General features: G+C 39.1%; 1 protein-coding gene across 1 annotated transcript in view; it reads left to right on the forward strand.

The window, feature by feature from the left end:
- Positions 1 to 9,524: 9,524 nt before the first annotated feature.
- Positions 9,525 to 16,689, forward strand: part of EVL (Enah/Vasp-like) — a 77,912-nt gene continuing 70,747 nt past the window's right edge. Inside the window, exons 1-3 of the mRNA XM_015820268.1 lie at positions 9,525 to 10,184; positions 12,505 to 12,597; positions 14,818 to 14,909. Coding sequence (XP_015675754.1) covers positions 9,525 to 10,184; positions 12,505 to 12,597; positions 14,818 to 14,909 — 845 coding nt within the window. The remainder of the gene's footprint in view (positions 10,185 to 12,504; positions 12,598 to 14,817; positions 14,910 to 16,689) is intronic.

Genomic DNA, 16,689 nt, shown 5'->3' on the forward strand with positions numbered 1-16,689 from the left:
GGCCAGAGGGTCCTCCTTCAAGTAGCCCATTCGGCTCACACTCACGACGGACGCCAGTCTGTTCGGTTGGGGAGCACAGCTTCAGTCACAGTGGGCTCAAGGGCGGTGGTCCTGGTCAGACCTGAGGCACAACATCAACTGGTTGGAGCTGAGGGCCATACACCTGGCTCTCTGCCACTTCCGCAACAGGGTTGTGAGGCATCACGTGCTGGTCCTCACGGATAACGTGGCGGCAAAGGCCCATGTGAACTGGCAAGGGAGTACCCGATCCCGGACCCTCATGACCGAGGCCCATTTGCTGGGCTCCTGAGCAGAGACCAACCTCGCCTCCATCAAGGCCGACCACATCTCGAGGGAAGCGAACCGACAGGCAGACTTCCTGAGCAGGTCGACAGTGGACCACTTGGAATGGTGTCTGCACCCGGACCTCTTCAGGGAGATCTCAGACAGGTTTAGCACACCAATTGTGGACCTGTTCGCCTCCCCGGCGAACACCCAACTGCCAAGGTTCTTCTCCCATTTTCCGTCCCCAGGGGCGGAGAGGGTGGATGCTCTTCGAAGTCCGTGGCTGGAGAGTCTGCTGTATGCCTTCCCTCCTCTCCCTCTTCTTCCGGCGGTCGTCCGCAAGCTCCTGCAAGAAAGGGTGGAGGTTATTCTCGTGGCCCCATACTGGCCATGGAGACCATGGTTCTCCGACCTCGTGAGCCTTTCCAGATCTCACCAGTGGAGGATCCCTCCGGGTCACGTCTCACTCAGCCAGGGGGCTCTGCATCATCTGGAGCCCCAATGGCTTCAGTTGGCCGCCTGGCACTTGAGCGCCGGATCCTGTCCCAGGAGTCCTACTCACCAAGCGTCATTTCCTTGAACCAGGCCTCACGACGGCCTGCTATCAACCGCATCTATGATGCCACATGGAGGAATTTTTGTCAGTGGTGCACCAAGCACTACCTGTCTATACCGGATTTGACAATTCCAAGGATCTTGGACTATCTATTAGAGGGTCTAGATAGGGGCTTAGCACCAAATACGTTGCGCAGACAGGTTGCAGCTCTCTCCACCTTGCTTGTATGTGACACCATAGTGACCCTAGGTCAGCATCCATTGATACGCTCATTCCTTAAGGATGCCACAAACACTAGGCCCCCTGTTGTGCATAGGTATCCCTCTTGGGAGCTGCTGCAGGCCCTACAGGCCCTCACCAGTCCGCCATTTGAACCTCTCAGGACGTGTGATTTGTGGTCCTTATCCCTCAAGGTCGCCTTCCTGGTGGCAATCACTTCAGCAAGGCGGATATCTGAGTTGGTGGCACTTTCCATTAGGGAGGACTTATGCATCTTTCACCGGGACCGGGTGGTCCTTCGGTTAGACCCTACCTTTATCCCTAAGGTTAACTCTCTATTCCACAGGGCTCAGGAAATCGTGCTTCCCGATTTTTGCCCTAATCCATCTCATGACTTGGAACGGCAATGGCATTCCCTGGACGTCCGCAGAGCACTCTGTCGTTACATCAAACGGATGGCTGCCTTCCGCAACTCTGAGGTCCTCTTCGTCTCCTTCCATCCTTCCTCCAAGGGTCGGAGGGTGTCCGCCTCTACAGTTGGAAGGTGGATCAGGGTACGCATTGGTGGGGCGTACCAGTCCGATTCCTTGCCAGTTCCACGTCGTGTCACAGCCCACTCGACGTGCAGTGCGGCTACCCCTGTGGCTTGGGCCACCCAGGCATCCGTACAGGACGTTTGTTGGGCGGCCCCGTGGTCTTCACCCTCGCCGTTCATACGGCATTACAAGCTGGACAAGTACGCCTCTGCAGAGGCCTCCTTTGGCAGGAGGGTTCTCCAACAGGTGGTACTTCGAGGCGTCACACCGGATCTGTCTGCTTCCTTCCCTCAGGGATAGTAGGCTTTGGTATGTCCCATTGGTGGATTCTCCATCTCCTGTGCTGGAGAAAGGGCGTTGTCTTACCTGAACGCCTTTTCTCAGCACGGAGATGGAGAATCCACTCCCTCCCTCTCAGGTCCTTTAGGCCTAGGGTTAGGTCCTGTGAGCCAACACGTCATACTGTCAGTCAGTAGCTTCGCCCATGTCGAGACTGGAAAGTCCTAGTCCAGGACGGGCGTGGCAGGTTTGGCTGACTTGATCTGATTGGGCAGGAAGACAGAGAAAACCCATTGGTGGATTCTCCATCTCCGTGCTGAGAAAAGGCGTTCAGGTAAGACAACGCCTCTTCTCTGCTGATTTCCAGAGAATGCTGTAAAAGTGGATGGGGCATAGGTCAACTTCTACCCAAATTATTGGAATGAATAATATAGTTGTATACTGTGTTAACAAATCCTTCCTCATTAAGTGTCTACTCCCTCCATGCATAACTGTATAATATTTTGTTGGGCTGCTGATTTTGTCTGAGCATGGTTTTTGACATTTCATTACCAATCTAGATAATGTCACCAATGCACTGGACAGTGAAGTTTGCAGTTTGTTTATATATATTGTAGCTTTCCTTGCCAGTCTTTATTGCGATATGGGTTCTTTCTTGATTATATTATTGTTTCTTCCCTGATTGTTTATTTGATCGTTTTTCTGCTTATCCTGGTGTTGGTTGCTGTGGAAGATGTGTTGTGGGATGTTTGATGCCTTCCTTGACTTTTGGTTACATCTTTTAAATGATGTTTATCTCTATATGTCAGTTGATCTGATCAGATCCATCAATCCACAAATGCTAGAGATTCTCTAGCATTTGTGGATTTAACTTAATCTAAAATGTTGACAATTTCCTAGTTTGTTTAATTTTAAAAATATTTATTTAAGGCTACCATATCTGTAAAAAAATCTGCTGTGTTAAATATTTCTGTATCTCTTCTAGTGGTTACTTTCAGCCCAGATATAACACATGATCATCACCATGGCTTTGATCAATCAGGGTTTTTATTTAGAAAGACAAACAATGTACAGTATATTACCAATCTTAATCTTACCCACAAGATGTGCAATTTTCCTTTCTAATAATGAGAACTGTGTAGGTCAGTTTATGCACATTTTTGTCTGTAATGGGAGCATGGGCCAGGAGATGCTACAAGGGATGGTCAGATAAGAGACAGCATTTTTTACAGCTGAATAGTGGGCAGGACAAGAGGCTCAGAAGAGATCCTGCCTAGTTCTTTTGACTGTATATGGGAAGGAGATATTTACCTTCAGACTTGCAAGCTTAATGTCAATCTTATTACAGGAAACATGACCAGATGAGTCAATTCTGCTTTTTTTGTAAAGCTATTTTAACAGAAACTTACAAGTCTGAAAGTATAACCCCCACTATCTCCTCACAGTATGTCACAAATGCAATCAGACCTCAGTTTTATTTCAAGCAAGCTTAAGCTATTTTTTGGAAATTAGAATTTCTAATCTAGATGTTATTTGCAATTCAACCATATTGTTCTCTACATATCACCAAATATGAGGTGTATGTATTCAAGAATAGGGAGATAGTTGATAGTAAAATTATGTTTAAATAATTGTGAATTTTATTGCACAACTTCCATAACATTATGATGGTTAAAATAAGATGTTTTCCCTTAATAACACCAACTTCATAGAATGGACTTTCTTTAAATATTAGATTCTCCTCTATTGTATAGGCCTTCTGGAAAGCAGGAAAAAAAGCAGTGATCCATAGGGCTTTAAGTGGTCAATTCTCATATGCTTGGTATAACTTTTAGCTATATTTAGCTATATTTATTATTTCTTAAGTAAATGTGGACTGTAGATATTTTATGGCAATCTTTTAAATTATTTGCATTAAAGTGAAGATAAACAAGATGTTCATAAAGATAATACAATTACCCCACTAATTTCCATCCCTAATATTCAGTGTGCCCAGCATTGCACTATAGAATTAGTTAGTTCTTTAGAAGTGAACTAGAGTTAGGAAACATATTATTAACATATTATTAATTAATATATTGATCATGGAATTATAGAAATTAATTATTATTGTTTTTTTAAACATATGAACCCAGACAATACGCTGTTTACTAAGCACCAAGGATTCTTATTTCAAAAAATCAATAAACTATATTAAAAAGTGAACTAGAGTTATATGATATAGTAAACAATGAAATGATTGCTGTCTGCCATGTATATTCTAATGGAGGAAAGCAAGAACCTTCTGCTAAGGCAAAAAACTTCATATATTCTTTCCTTTGAGAACTTTCTCCATCTGTGATACAGTTTATTATAAGCTTTGCAGCTTATGGGTTCTATTTTGAGACAGCCTTTCAGTCAGTCTTGAGAATGGGAAAAGCTGGAGAATTCTACTACTGGCAAATGGTTGCTGCTAAACACAAATGTGTGAAAATACAAGAAGCAGAGTAAGATGCTATTGGAAGCTCTCTGATCTAATTACAATGTCCAAGAGAGTAAAACAAGATATATTTCTGCTCAATAGGTGTCTGGAGAAGATTTTTTTCTATTTTGCTTTATGTAGATGATGCTGTGACCTTGTCAATGACTCTGATTGGACTCAGGAGAGCTTTTGAGGCCATCATTGCCAAGAGAAGTAGCTAATTATTAACAGTCATAAAACAAAATAGTCATATTTCCCCCAACAGGACTAAGATCCATAAATGGCATATAGACAGCCATAAACAAGCTAAATACTTAAACTTTATAAGAGTTATTTTCCAAGCTTCATGAAGAGAAATGTTTTGTTGCAAAATCAACCACGGAATTATTATATAATAGGATCTTATTCTGTTCCATTGATTTTTTTTTTCTTTTTCAGTCCTGCATTCCTAATGCACTTTCAAAACTAGAATCAAAATTGAATTCAATGTTTGGTTAGCTATCTTGACTAAGATAAGGCTTAAGGTTAGGCTAAGGTTTAGTTTTGCACCAGTTGTGTTGTTTCTACTCTACTAATATCATCTGATAACTTTAGAGTTACACAGTGAAAGACCATTAAAACAAACTGAATTTATATAGCCTTGTACCCATGTATCTTTTGCATCCGTGATCAGAGAAGATGAAAGAGGTTATAAAATAAAGGATCTGGAACATAGAATTTCAGAACAATCTAAGTCAAATGTTACACTTTTATCAGCTTCTTAAACAATTCCACACAATTGATCCCAATTATTGATGGGTATTATTTACCCCTCAATTTTCTTAGACGTTCTGCCCGTGTGATCAGGTGAGATTGAATTAACAATCCTGCTGTGAATATTACTCTACTGAACTAATTCTACTTTCCTGAAAATTTCACTGAGATGAGCTTTATATTTAGCTTATAGAGACTCCTAAGATTACCTTTTTAGTTTCAAAAATTTGTTCCCTAGTGACAAGGTCTCATTACAACTTGTATTTCACACAGGACTACCTGCAACAAGAGACCTGAATTAAGTTTGGAAGTGTAAATTTATACTAATTAGTATTAGTGTATTATCATTCTATTTTTAATAAACAATGTTTTAATTATTTATCTTGTCTTTGACTGTAATAAGCATTGACTTGATTTGAAGTGTTAATTACATTCTTGTCTAACATAATAAAGTTTGGACTTCATTATGACATTATGGGTTCTTTATTGATGGGTTTAGCTGGTTGGATCCTTCAAATAATAAACTGTTTTATATGACTTTGTTTCAGTATGGTGCATTATGCCAGTATGTGATCACTAATTTAGCAAATCATGGTTAAGAGGTACGTGTGAACCTAGCTATTGTGATTCCAGCAAGGCTCAGATAAAGATCACTGGAAACAAACTTACCTTCTAACCCAGTGGTTCTCAACCTTTTTAATGCCGCGACCCCAACCGGTAGTAAGTCGAGGACTAAACCGGTCGTAAGTCGAGGACTAAACCGGTCGTAAGTCGAGGACTACCCAACCAGTCGTAAGTCGACTTTTCCTGCCCGGGAGCGCCGCGCATGCGTGGTTCCGCCCCCTGCGCCGACCGAGGTGTAGCTGGCAAGCGGCAGAGACGGAGCAGGCCGACCACCAGCTGGCCCAGCCCAAGGGAGGTAAGGCACCCGCCAGAAAAGGGAAAATGGCGGACAAAAAAAATGGCGGACAAAAAAATGGCGGACAGCCTTGCTTGGCGACCCCCGTGAAATGGTCGATCGACCCCAAATGGGGTCCCGACCCACAGGTTGAGAACCACTGTTCTAACCTGAAGCTGCTCTGCTCTGTGTCTACTTGCAATCTTAAGTTGTGTAAGAAAGCAATTACCTAAGGTCACTGCTGTTAGAGTGAGAAGAGATTGTCCACTGGTATGCATGGAGATGGAATAAGAAAGGGTGATAAGCTTTGCTGTGATAATTAAATTGCAGATCTTGTTTGTGAAGAAATGTATTGGTTTATTAGAAACAATTTAGTTTACCCAACAAGCAATGCAGAGACTGGCTTTAAGAAGTCTCTGGATATTTTTTCATTTACTTAGCCTGTTGGTTCATTGCTGTGCCTTGACAGTTATCTGGCAGAAGTGATCCATGCAACCCTGATTGATAGTGGTTACATTTTTTAATTGCCACATTGCTCAAGAATGGTAGTGCATGATGGGCACTGTGAAAAATTAAAGGGACTTCTTATCCCTGTCTGTGCTACTTGGAACACTAGATGTAACTGATTTTTCAAAACTGTACTGAGGCAGGTAGTTGTGGAAGATTTTGTCAGGGTGTTAGGACTTCTACAGTTGCTCAAAGATGCTAAGAGCTGATAATGGTCCTGCATTAAGTTAGTTACTATGAAAATATAAATCTGAAATCTTAATCCAGTTGATGGGATTACCCATTAATTTTTGCTAAGGAAAATGAATATGGGCAGCAGGTTAATAATGAAAAGATCCACGAAACAAATTAGATATAATATGACATTAAGATAAAGTGCACAAAAAACTATTTGAACACAATTCTAATACAGTTCTATTTGAAATTTTGCTGCCATTCAGTTCTAAAAAGAAAAAAATAAATCCGATTGTCTCAGGCTTTCCAGGCACATGTACATGCCTGTACTAAATATACTCTTTGTTTATATCCTTTTTATACAGTTTGCTGTGTGAAGCCCCAGTATTCCATCTGTATCTCCTAACATAAGAGGCACGAAAGCTTGACAGACATCCAAGAATATTGTACATCCAGCTGCCTGGCTTATGTCCTAAAATGTTTTTGCTGCTTATGTTCAGTGTGTGGTAAAATATATATGTGAACTGGAGAGAACTCTAGCCAACCTCTCTCCTCCATCAGTCCCCCTTTTTGTTTTCATTTTAATAATTGCATGATCTGCAAATATTATCATTTGCCTGATTATAGTTTGTTGAATAAGCCACAGTTCAAATGTTACATATATCTTGCTGTCTTGAGAATTGCATATCAAAATGACTAAATTCATACCAGCACGTTAGACTAAAACCTAACAGAACACATTATGTTTAATATTGGTGTGAATCCAGCATTGTGGTTTATAAGCCAACTGTGACTACTAATTCACTATTAGTATAACCCATAGTTCAGTGCAGTTTTTTTAACCAAGCATATGTGTTGAAGTGTGTTGGTGCCCTTTTGTTTTTTCAGAAATGGGGAGACTGTAAGTTTTAGTCCCCTCCCCCCACTTAGGCACAAAACCAGCCTGATGACCTTGGGCCAAACACTCTTTCTCAGCCCTAGGAAGCAGGCAATGGAAAATCACTTATGAAACTTTGCCAAGAAAACTGCAGGTACCTGTCCAGGCAGTTGTCAGGATTTACCATTGACTCAAAGATTTTCAAATAGGTTGCTTACCTGCTCAAAGTTATCCTTCTAGAATTGTTTTTACTACAGATGTTCCTCAACTTACAACCATTTGTTTAGCGATTGTTCAAAGTTAGAAGAGCACTGAAAAAAATGACTTACAACTGGCTCTCGCATTTACAATCGTCGCAGCATTCCCATGGTCATGTGATCAAAATTTGAGCGCTTGGCAGTAAGCATGTATTTTTGACAGTTGAAACATCCGGGGGTCATGTGATCGCCATTTGCACCCTTCCTGACTGGCTTCCAACAAAGTTAATGGGGGAAGCCAGATTCATTTAACAATTGCATAATTCACTTAACTGCAATGTTTCGCTTAATAACCATGGCAAAAAAGTCATAGAATGGGGTATGACTCACTTAACAATTGCCTTGTTTAGCAACAGACATTCTGGTCCCAACTGTGGTCATATGTCAAGGACTATCTGTATTGTTTTGCCAAGAGTTTTTTTAAAACGTGTGTTCTGAAAAGGCTTTTTTGTTCAGAAATTTGCAATGATTTTGATAAAATATCTGAACTTTAAAGTTGAATACTGAATTTGCATCTAATTTAATTGTCTTATCTTAAATAACACATTGCTTCTAAAGGGAATGCTTTGATTTTTGCAAATTTTATGCATAGATTTAGTTGCCTGGTTCACATATGGTATGTACTAAAATATGGTTTGGTGTTTGTAATATGATATGCTATATAAATCTAGATAATGTGGTTTATTGATCATGGTTTGTGGTTTAGTGTGCTGTGCAAACCCAGTAAACTATTTAAACTAGACTTAAGTAGATGACGGCATCACACGATATAGATACCAAACCATGGCCCAAGGATTAGGTCTCTTACAGTTACTTATTTTCTTTTATCTGTTGTAGCCTAGAATCAGATCCTGTATTGATTTTTGTTTTGTTTTATTTTTTGATATGATTGTAAGACTGATCAATTAATAAACTATGTATCTGTTACAATTATGCTTTCTTGGGACGTTTCCTGACATATATGCATTTAGTTTGCAGCTTGCATGATTTTTAATAATTTTAGGTTTGTGTTTGGAAATATTTTGTGAGGATTATTTTATTAAAGTGTTAAACTTGTGCACTATTGAAGATACTATTTTATAGTCAATTGCCTTTTTTGTTCTTTTAAAATGGGGCCTGTTGGGGAGAAATTGGTTAACAGCTGTGGGATCTGTGATATTGTGAATCAGGAGAAAGGTGCTGGAAACTGTGACTTAGAAAAGTATGAACAACAGCATAGAAATTAATATGGGTTTATTCTGAAAAGAAGAGGCAAGAAGGTAATGTATGTGTATGCACACACAGTACTTTTGAATGGCTAGGTAACAATTTTTACTCCAGTGTTGTTAAAGCATTGCAAATTTTTCCTGGAATTAGTTAAACCTGGCAAATAAACCCTTTCCTTTCCTTTCCTTTCCTTTCCTTTCCTTTTCTTCCCTTCCCTTCACTTCACTTCACTTCACTTCCCTTCTCTATTGAAATCTTTGTGCTAGCATTATATACATTTTAGGAAACATTGATTCTTGGGCTATGTGGGAATATTAAATGGAATAGTTAGAGATTTCTCTGTTAACCTCTCAACCTACTGAGGATCCAAAGGAAGAGAATATTAAGAGCATAGTTTTATCCCTCTGTACATCAGAAATAAACTCTAGCATTAACATATATATATATATCGTGGCAGTAATAAAAGTATCTGAACACCAGGATAAAAATCTTGTGCTCCCCCGCTCCCTCCCCACTATGACACTGACACAATCCATACGACCTACCTTACCATACATCAATGGCGTTTCTGAAGCCACGGCCAGACTGCTAGCCCCCTTCAGTGTAAAGGTGGCACATAAACCAGACCAGACCCTATGTACCAGGGTTCTGCGCCCCAAAGAGCCACTCCCCACTGGGGAGAAATCCTCGGTAATATATAAGATCAGGTGCAAAGACTGCCCCTGCAACTATGTTGGAGAAACCTCTAAGAGGCTTAGGACCAGGGTCCATGAACATGAGTTGGCAATTAAGAGGCAGGAACAACACTCACAGGTGTGGGCCCATATGACCAACTGTGGCCATGGGTTCGACCTCGCCAGCGTTGAGGCCATATCCCATGATACCACCAAGGGAGGCCGTTTCTTCAAGGAGGCCTGGCTGTCAGACAAGAACTCCATCAACCGTCACATAGATCTTACGCCAGCATACCAGGCATTAAAGGGGTGGGAAGAACAGTGCACCAATGGGAGACGAAGACAACTGACATATTCCTTACAAGATCAGGAGGATGAGACAGTAGGAGAGACCATCAGTGAGAACAAGGAACTGACAGTGCATCCCACAGGCAAGACAACCTCCCAGGCTCGGTTGGAAATGAGTGGGGAGGAGGGGGTGATGGTCAGGGACATCCCACAGGCAAGACAACCGCCCAGGTGTATGTACGCGAGCCAGGGGATGAATAAGGTTGATGGGTAAAGAGAATAGGGGGGAAGTGCACCCCACAGATTCCCAGAAAGCAAATAACTCAGTTCGGATAACAACGAAAAGGGGGGGGGAGATAGTGAGCAAGAACTATTGGATGGCCACCCCCAAGAAGCACACACACACATTGGGGAGCTAACAGCATTGGCGAGCAGGGGAAAGACCCCGACACGCCATGTGGATATTGTTTGGTGAGAAGGGAGGGGAGGATGCAGAATCTAGGCCTCAGCAATATTTTGTGGTACTGGCAAAAAAAGGAGTCTAACCCATAAGGAAGTAATTCTGTAGAGTTTCTCTGAATTTTACTCAAAAAACAGGAGAAATCCAAATCCCTGTTTATGGCACATAAATATTGATAATATGCTTACTCATGTGTAATGTATAATTAACACTTAAATTCTTGTAAGCACAATATCTTAGTCATTACAAATACCTTTTTTCTGATTTGACCAAAATATATGTATAGTTTACATAGTGATTTATGATGAATAGTATAGCTGTGAAACCAATTAAAATGGATCAGTTTAATAGCTAGCAAGCGATAGCATAAAATACTATGCAACATTGAAGGAAATGTTTGAAATGTATGGATGCCCAATTAGACAATTAAAAGGATACTTCCGTCATTCTGAATTAATGTTCTTCAAATATACTTTTTTCTTGCCCCTTTTTCTTTTTATCTACTGTTTTCTGTTTATTGTAGTTATTTATTTATATCCTATTACAACCTAAGCAAACAGCAAACCTGCTCTTTAAAAAATATGAAAAATATTAACAGTTCCATTATAAGCATTAAAAATAGGAATAACAAATTTAGAAATTAAACATTAAAAAAATACAGATAAACAGATATAAGATAAAAAGATGGGCAAATTAGCTATCTAGAACAGGGGTGTCAAACTGGCGGGCTGCAGGCCAGATGCATCACATGCATGCCACGCCCACCCCAGTTCCGCAAAGGCAAAAAAGTTATGAACGTCACGAAACATCACGTGACGCGATCGAGTTTGACACCCGTGATCTAGAACATTCTATGGAACAGCTCAGTTTTTATCATTGACCTGAGTGCCATCACAGAAACTTTGGAAGAATAAGAGATTAAATCAGGGGTAGGCTCAGGAATTCTGGGAGTTGAAGTCCACAAGTCATAAAAGAGCCAAGGTTGCCTACCCCTGGATTAAATGGATCCTGGCTGGGGAAGAAAGAGACAGAGCTACGTACAGGTCTGATCTGAAAAATTATTTTTCCTTGTCTGTTTTACTAGTAAGACTAATCCATCGCCTGAATTGGAAGGACATCAAAAAAACATATCAAGTACTATAAAGTTGGGAAGAGGAAATTTAACAACAGGTGCAAGATGGCTGAAATAATATGGTTTATATAGTGTTCCTCCTGCGGAATAAGCCTTCTTTTTTAATCAGTAAATTGAAGACACATTCACTGAGCATTTGGAAGCTTAAAGGCCACAGCATGCAATGCAAGAGATTCTGTGAGTGTTAGAAGAACTGAAAGACTTCCCTCAAGCGATAAATGTTGTCTACTTTCAACAGCATAAATGTCAAATGTTTGCCAGCCTAATTAGAGCAGTAGGTCAGCTACTGCTTTCCGTGTATAAACCTGGGCCATTAGCTACATCAAAAGGATATATTTTGCTAAATCATTTTTTAATGTTCTGATGTTGAAACTCAGCAGGATTATTTCCTCATGTAGTTTCATTAGTAAATATTAAAATGCATGCAAACATGTACACAAACACATAGTAAACATTTCAAACAGGATTACTTTGCAAAAGATAGTCTTCTGGTTTCAAAATACGTATCTTAAGAAAACAAAAGTGCTTCTTGCTTTAAAGTAGGTATAAATCAAAATATATAAGGATTTTAAGGTAAAATAGAAGAATCTATAGAAAATAATTAATCTCAGCTGAAAACCACACACAAGACCAAGTATCACATTGAAATCTATGCTGAAATAATCCTTACTAAATTAAAAGGGTTATAATAAAATTAATGGATTTAATTAATTGTAAATCAAGGTGAAATTAGATTAAGATTTAAACTACCTATGATGTATTGTTTGGAAATAATCATCCTGTTTCTTATTTGATACAGATAAATTATGTTATTTTAAAAAACAGAAACATGTTAGATATTTAGAAATGAACAGTTCAGGGATTCCCTCATGATACATTTCCCCTGCCTTTACAGAATAAAAGTGTTTCAGGACAGTAATATTTTCATTCACTATTAATTAGGAAATTAGCAAAAGCCGATTAAAATTGGTGCAAGGCAAAGTGTTTTTCATGCATATTATTCCATACACTTTTTCTGCTGCAGATTTACTGCTGGTAAGGTTCAATGTTTGGGTATTAGAAAATGCTGAACCGTCCCACAGAAAGTACTGAAATGGGCAAGCAAGGAAGTAAAAATGTTGAAGAAAAAGGCAGAAAGATATCTAGCCCCAAAAACGTGTGATTTAAGAAAGGTACCTTCTCAGTTGGATTTGAATACTGGAGGCCAGTATTTTCAGCTATTAACTATCCACATATGTTTTTTGACACCGGGTGGCTTTACTTGATCTGTATTCTCTTTATAGTGGGGAAGTTGATTTTGTGCAGGCAAAAGAGCAGAAAAGCATCTTTCAGATGGTAACGAATCAGTTATATATATATATCCCTTTTAGAAGTTCAAGCAGGAGTGTGCACAGGACACTTATTAGGGCTTAGCTCTAAATTGGGTTTTTGGAGATAGCTCAGATAATGTAGTAACATAAGATAGCTGTGAAAGTAATTCTTAAACTATTTCTAGCTAGCTTGGTATAAAAAATTGCCATTAGTTGTATTTTGTTGCTGTGTTCTTGTTGGATTGCAGAAATGTGATCAGGTGTAGGAGAAGAGCAGGCAGCCTGAGGGGGCGGAGTCAAGAGAGAACTTAGCCTAGAATCATTACATATCCATAAATGTTCCAAGTCCAGCCCCCTCCAAATTCCATTACCTTTTATTTAGCACCAATTTAGTGCTGTTCATTAGTTGACCAGATTCTTATGCATATGATTGATCAATAAATCTTCTGAACTTATGTGTGATCCTGATCCTTTGCACTTGACGTTAGGTGAACGTAGGAAAATGAGCATGCAACATTGTTAACCAAGAAGATTAGATCCTTTTATTTTTAACAATGTTTTGCAAACTGCAAGGAGCATGCCACAATTGATTCATTGTTATTCTTTATCCGTTTGTTTTCAGTAGATCTACAGAATATGTTTTGGTGCTTAAAAGCTTTTAATTTTCTTCTCAAAATTTAAACTGCTTAGTTATCTCTTAATTTAGCTTATGCTACAAATTGTCTTCCTAGATTTATCCAGGCTCTTCTCAAAATAGGGGAATTGGGGAATAAATAGATGTGAGAAGCCTTCCTCCTTCCTGATCCAATGGTTTCTTGTTTATTCACTGTTGGTGATCTCTGTGTGAATTGTGTAACCAGCCTGGTTCTTTTCTTCTACCACTCCTATCTCAAACCTATTTTATTCCTCAATTGAAATATTTTATATATGTTGTAAAATGTCCCAGACACTTAAGACTTCAAATTATTTTGTGTGTGTAAAAATATTTATAAAATATTTTAGACATTTTGGAAGAGGATAAATGCATTTCAACATAAGTATAGTATTTGTGACATGGTATTTATCCTTCATTTATTTATTTGTTAAATTTATTTGCCACCTCTTTTGCCCTTGGGCTATTCTAGGCAGCTTGCAATAACAAAAATGAAAAAATGAAATGTAAACATAACTGTAGTAATGGAATAATAGAATAAACAGTGAAAAACACATTGATACCAGTGCAATGGACTTTGAAGCTCCATTGTGTATATGAATTGGCAGAATATTTTCCTCCATATGGTCTATAAATTGTTTCATTGCTGCTCAGTATGGGGTTAGGATTCATTATCCACATCAACAATTTACTGAGAGTATATCTTCAGCTTCCCACTGAGTTAAACTGTTAGGATAACACTGTTGTCGCCTAATACAATATCCAAGTTGCTCTGATTGTTCATTCACAGTTGTAGAAGGCAAAAGCCCTGGAATCTTGATCTTGCTCTGATTTTGGAACTGAAGATTATTATCATGTTAAGCCTCGGGTAAAGTTGCCCCAGAGATATTTATTTAGAATACTCTTTTTTGAGATTGATATATGGCAACAGACTTCAGGATATTTTGCTTGATTGGTTGGTATCCCAACTTTTTGTCAGAAATATAACAATTCAGAATAAATATTGACCAATTTCATTTGTATTTCTTGCTAGATAGACAGAATGTTTAAGCCCAGTGGTTGACTTACAATTGTTAGATCCATAACCATTTTCACTACAGGATCTCTCTTTTTATATTTCTCGGTGACCTCTCCCATATCTCTAAGCTCCAAACTATTTTTAACACTTAAGTGGGCCAATTGAAATGATAATGAAAGAATTATATAAATTATATAGAAATGTATTATATATTGCTCTACAAATCTTAGAGTAGTATTTTGAAATACAGTATATAACCCATTCTGCTTTTGTAGGTGGTAGATGGAGAGTTCATGGATACATGTGGCCTTCCATACTCATTTTTGCAATCTCTGAAGCCCCAGAATCATATTACCTTAATTCAGTGGTAATAGACAATTTCTTCATGGCTTGATTTGTCTTTTTTCTTTTTTTTTTAAAAAAAGGCTAAAATATTGCACCCTTTCATTTTAAAAAGCACATAATTAAAATAGGACTGAAAGCACTGGACCTGCTGCCTTCAGTACTGATTTCACTGCAGGATTGCATATAACTATAGTATGTCTGTCAAGATTCAAAGTAAAGGAAGTTAATTATTCATGGTTTAGATTAATAATGCTAAAATTCTCTTACCACAAAGTGTTCTAAATAAAAATAAAATATTCAATTTGGGGATATTCTGTAAATTTGGCATGATAATTTGTTTATGTGATAACAAGAGAAAAATAAATCTTCACATGGCTTCTGAATAGATATATGTAGTAGCTTCTTTTAAGTACAGGTCGTCAACTTATGACTGTCAAGCCCAGAATTATGGTTGCAAGCCATGGTGGTCATTATTATTGCAATATTGGAATTCAACATTATGGAAGCACAAGCAATAGAACACAGTCAAACTAGAGTCTTGGACTTCAAGAGAGCTAATTTCAATAAACTTAGGGCTTGGGAAGGATTCCGTGGATGAGAATCCTCAAGGGGAAAACAACTCAAGAAGCTTGGGAAATTTTGAAAAATGAGATAATAAAAGCCCAGTCTAGCACAATACCAACAAAGAGGAAAAATAACAGCTCTCAAAACAAACCAGCATGGCTGCATAAAGAACTCTCTGACAAATTGAAAGATAAAAAGGACAAGTATAGAAAGTGGAAAGAGGGGCACATAACTAAGTCAGAATATCAGCAAATAGCCCGAGCCTCCAAAGATGAAGTGAGGAAAGCCAAGGCTCAAAATGAACTAAGGCTTGCGACCAAAGTCAAAGATAACAAAAAAAGCTTCTTTCAACATGTAAAAAACAAGAAAAAAGTGAAGGAAATGATTGGTCCATTAGTGGGTGAAAGTGGCAAGAAGGAGGCAAGCAACAGGGAGAAAGCAGAACTATTTAACTCATTTTTTGCATCTGTCTTTACAGAAAGGGAAAAAACCAGACCAACCTATTGAAAATAGTGCCATAAAAAACAGAATAGAAACGCAAGTTAAGATAGGCAAGCAAATGGTAAGTGAGCACCTGTCCAGCCTAGACGAGTTCAATTCGCCAGGACCAGATGGATTAAACCCCAAGGTTCTCAAGGAACTGGCAGATGTGATCTCAGAACCACTGAACTATATTTTTCAAAGATCCTGGAGCACAGGGGAACTACCAGAGGACTGGAAAAGAGCTGATGTAGTTCCCATCTACAAAAAAGGGAAAAAAATGGTCCCAGGAAATTACAGACCTATCAGCCTGACCTCAATACCTGGGAAGATCCTGGAAAAGATAATCAAACAATGAATCAACGAACACCTAGAGGCAAACAAAATCATTACTAAAAGCCAACATGGGTTTGTCAAAAATAGATCATGCCAGACAAATCTTATTGCATTCTTTGACCAAGTGACAAAATTAGTGGACCAGAGGAATGCTGTGGACATAATTTACTTGGACTTCAGTAAGGCATTTGATAAAGTAGATCACAACCTACTACTTGACAAAATAGAAAAATGTGGGGTAGAAAGCACCACCACCAGATGGATCCGTAGCTGGCTGACCGGCCGTACTCAGCATGTGGTCCTCAATGGAACTGCATCTACATGGAGCGAAGTGTGTAGTGGGGTGCCCCAGGGCTCTGTTCTGGGCCCAGTGCTCTTCAATATCTATATCAATGATTTGGATGAGGAGATAGATGGGGAAC

The sequence above is a fragment of the Protobothrops mucrosquamatus genome, unplaced genomic scaffold (assembly GCF_001527695.2).
Source record: "Protobothrops mucrosquamatus isolate PMUCROS unplaced genomic scaffold, P.Mucros_1.0 scaffold_154, whole genome shotgun sequence".
Classification (NCBI taxonomy): Eukaryota; Metazoa; Chordata; class Lepidosauria; order Squamata; family Viperidae; genus Protobothrops; species Protobothrops mucrosquamatus.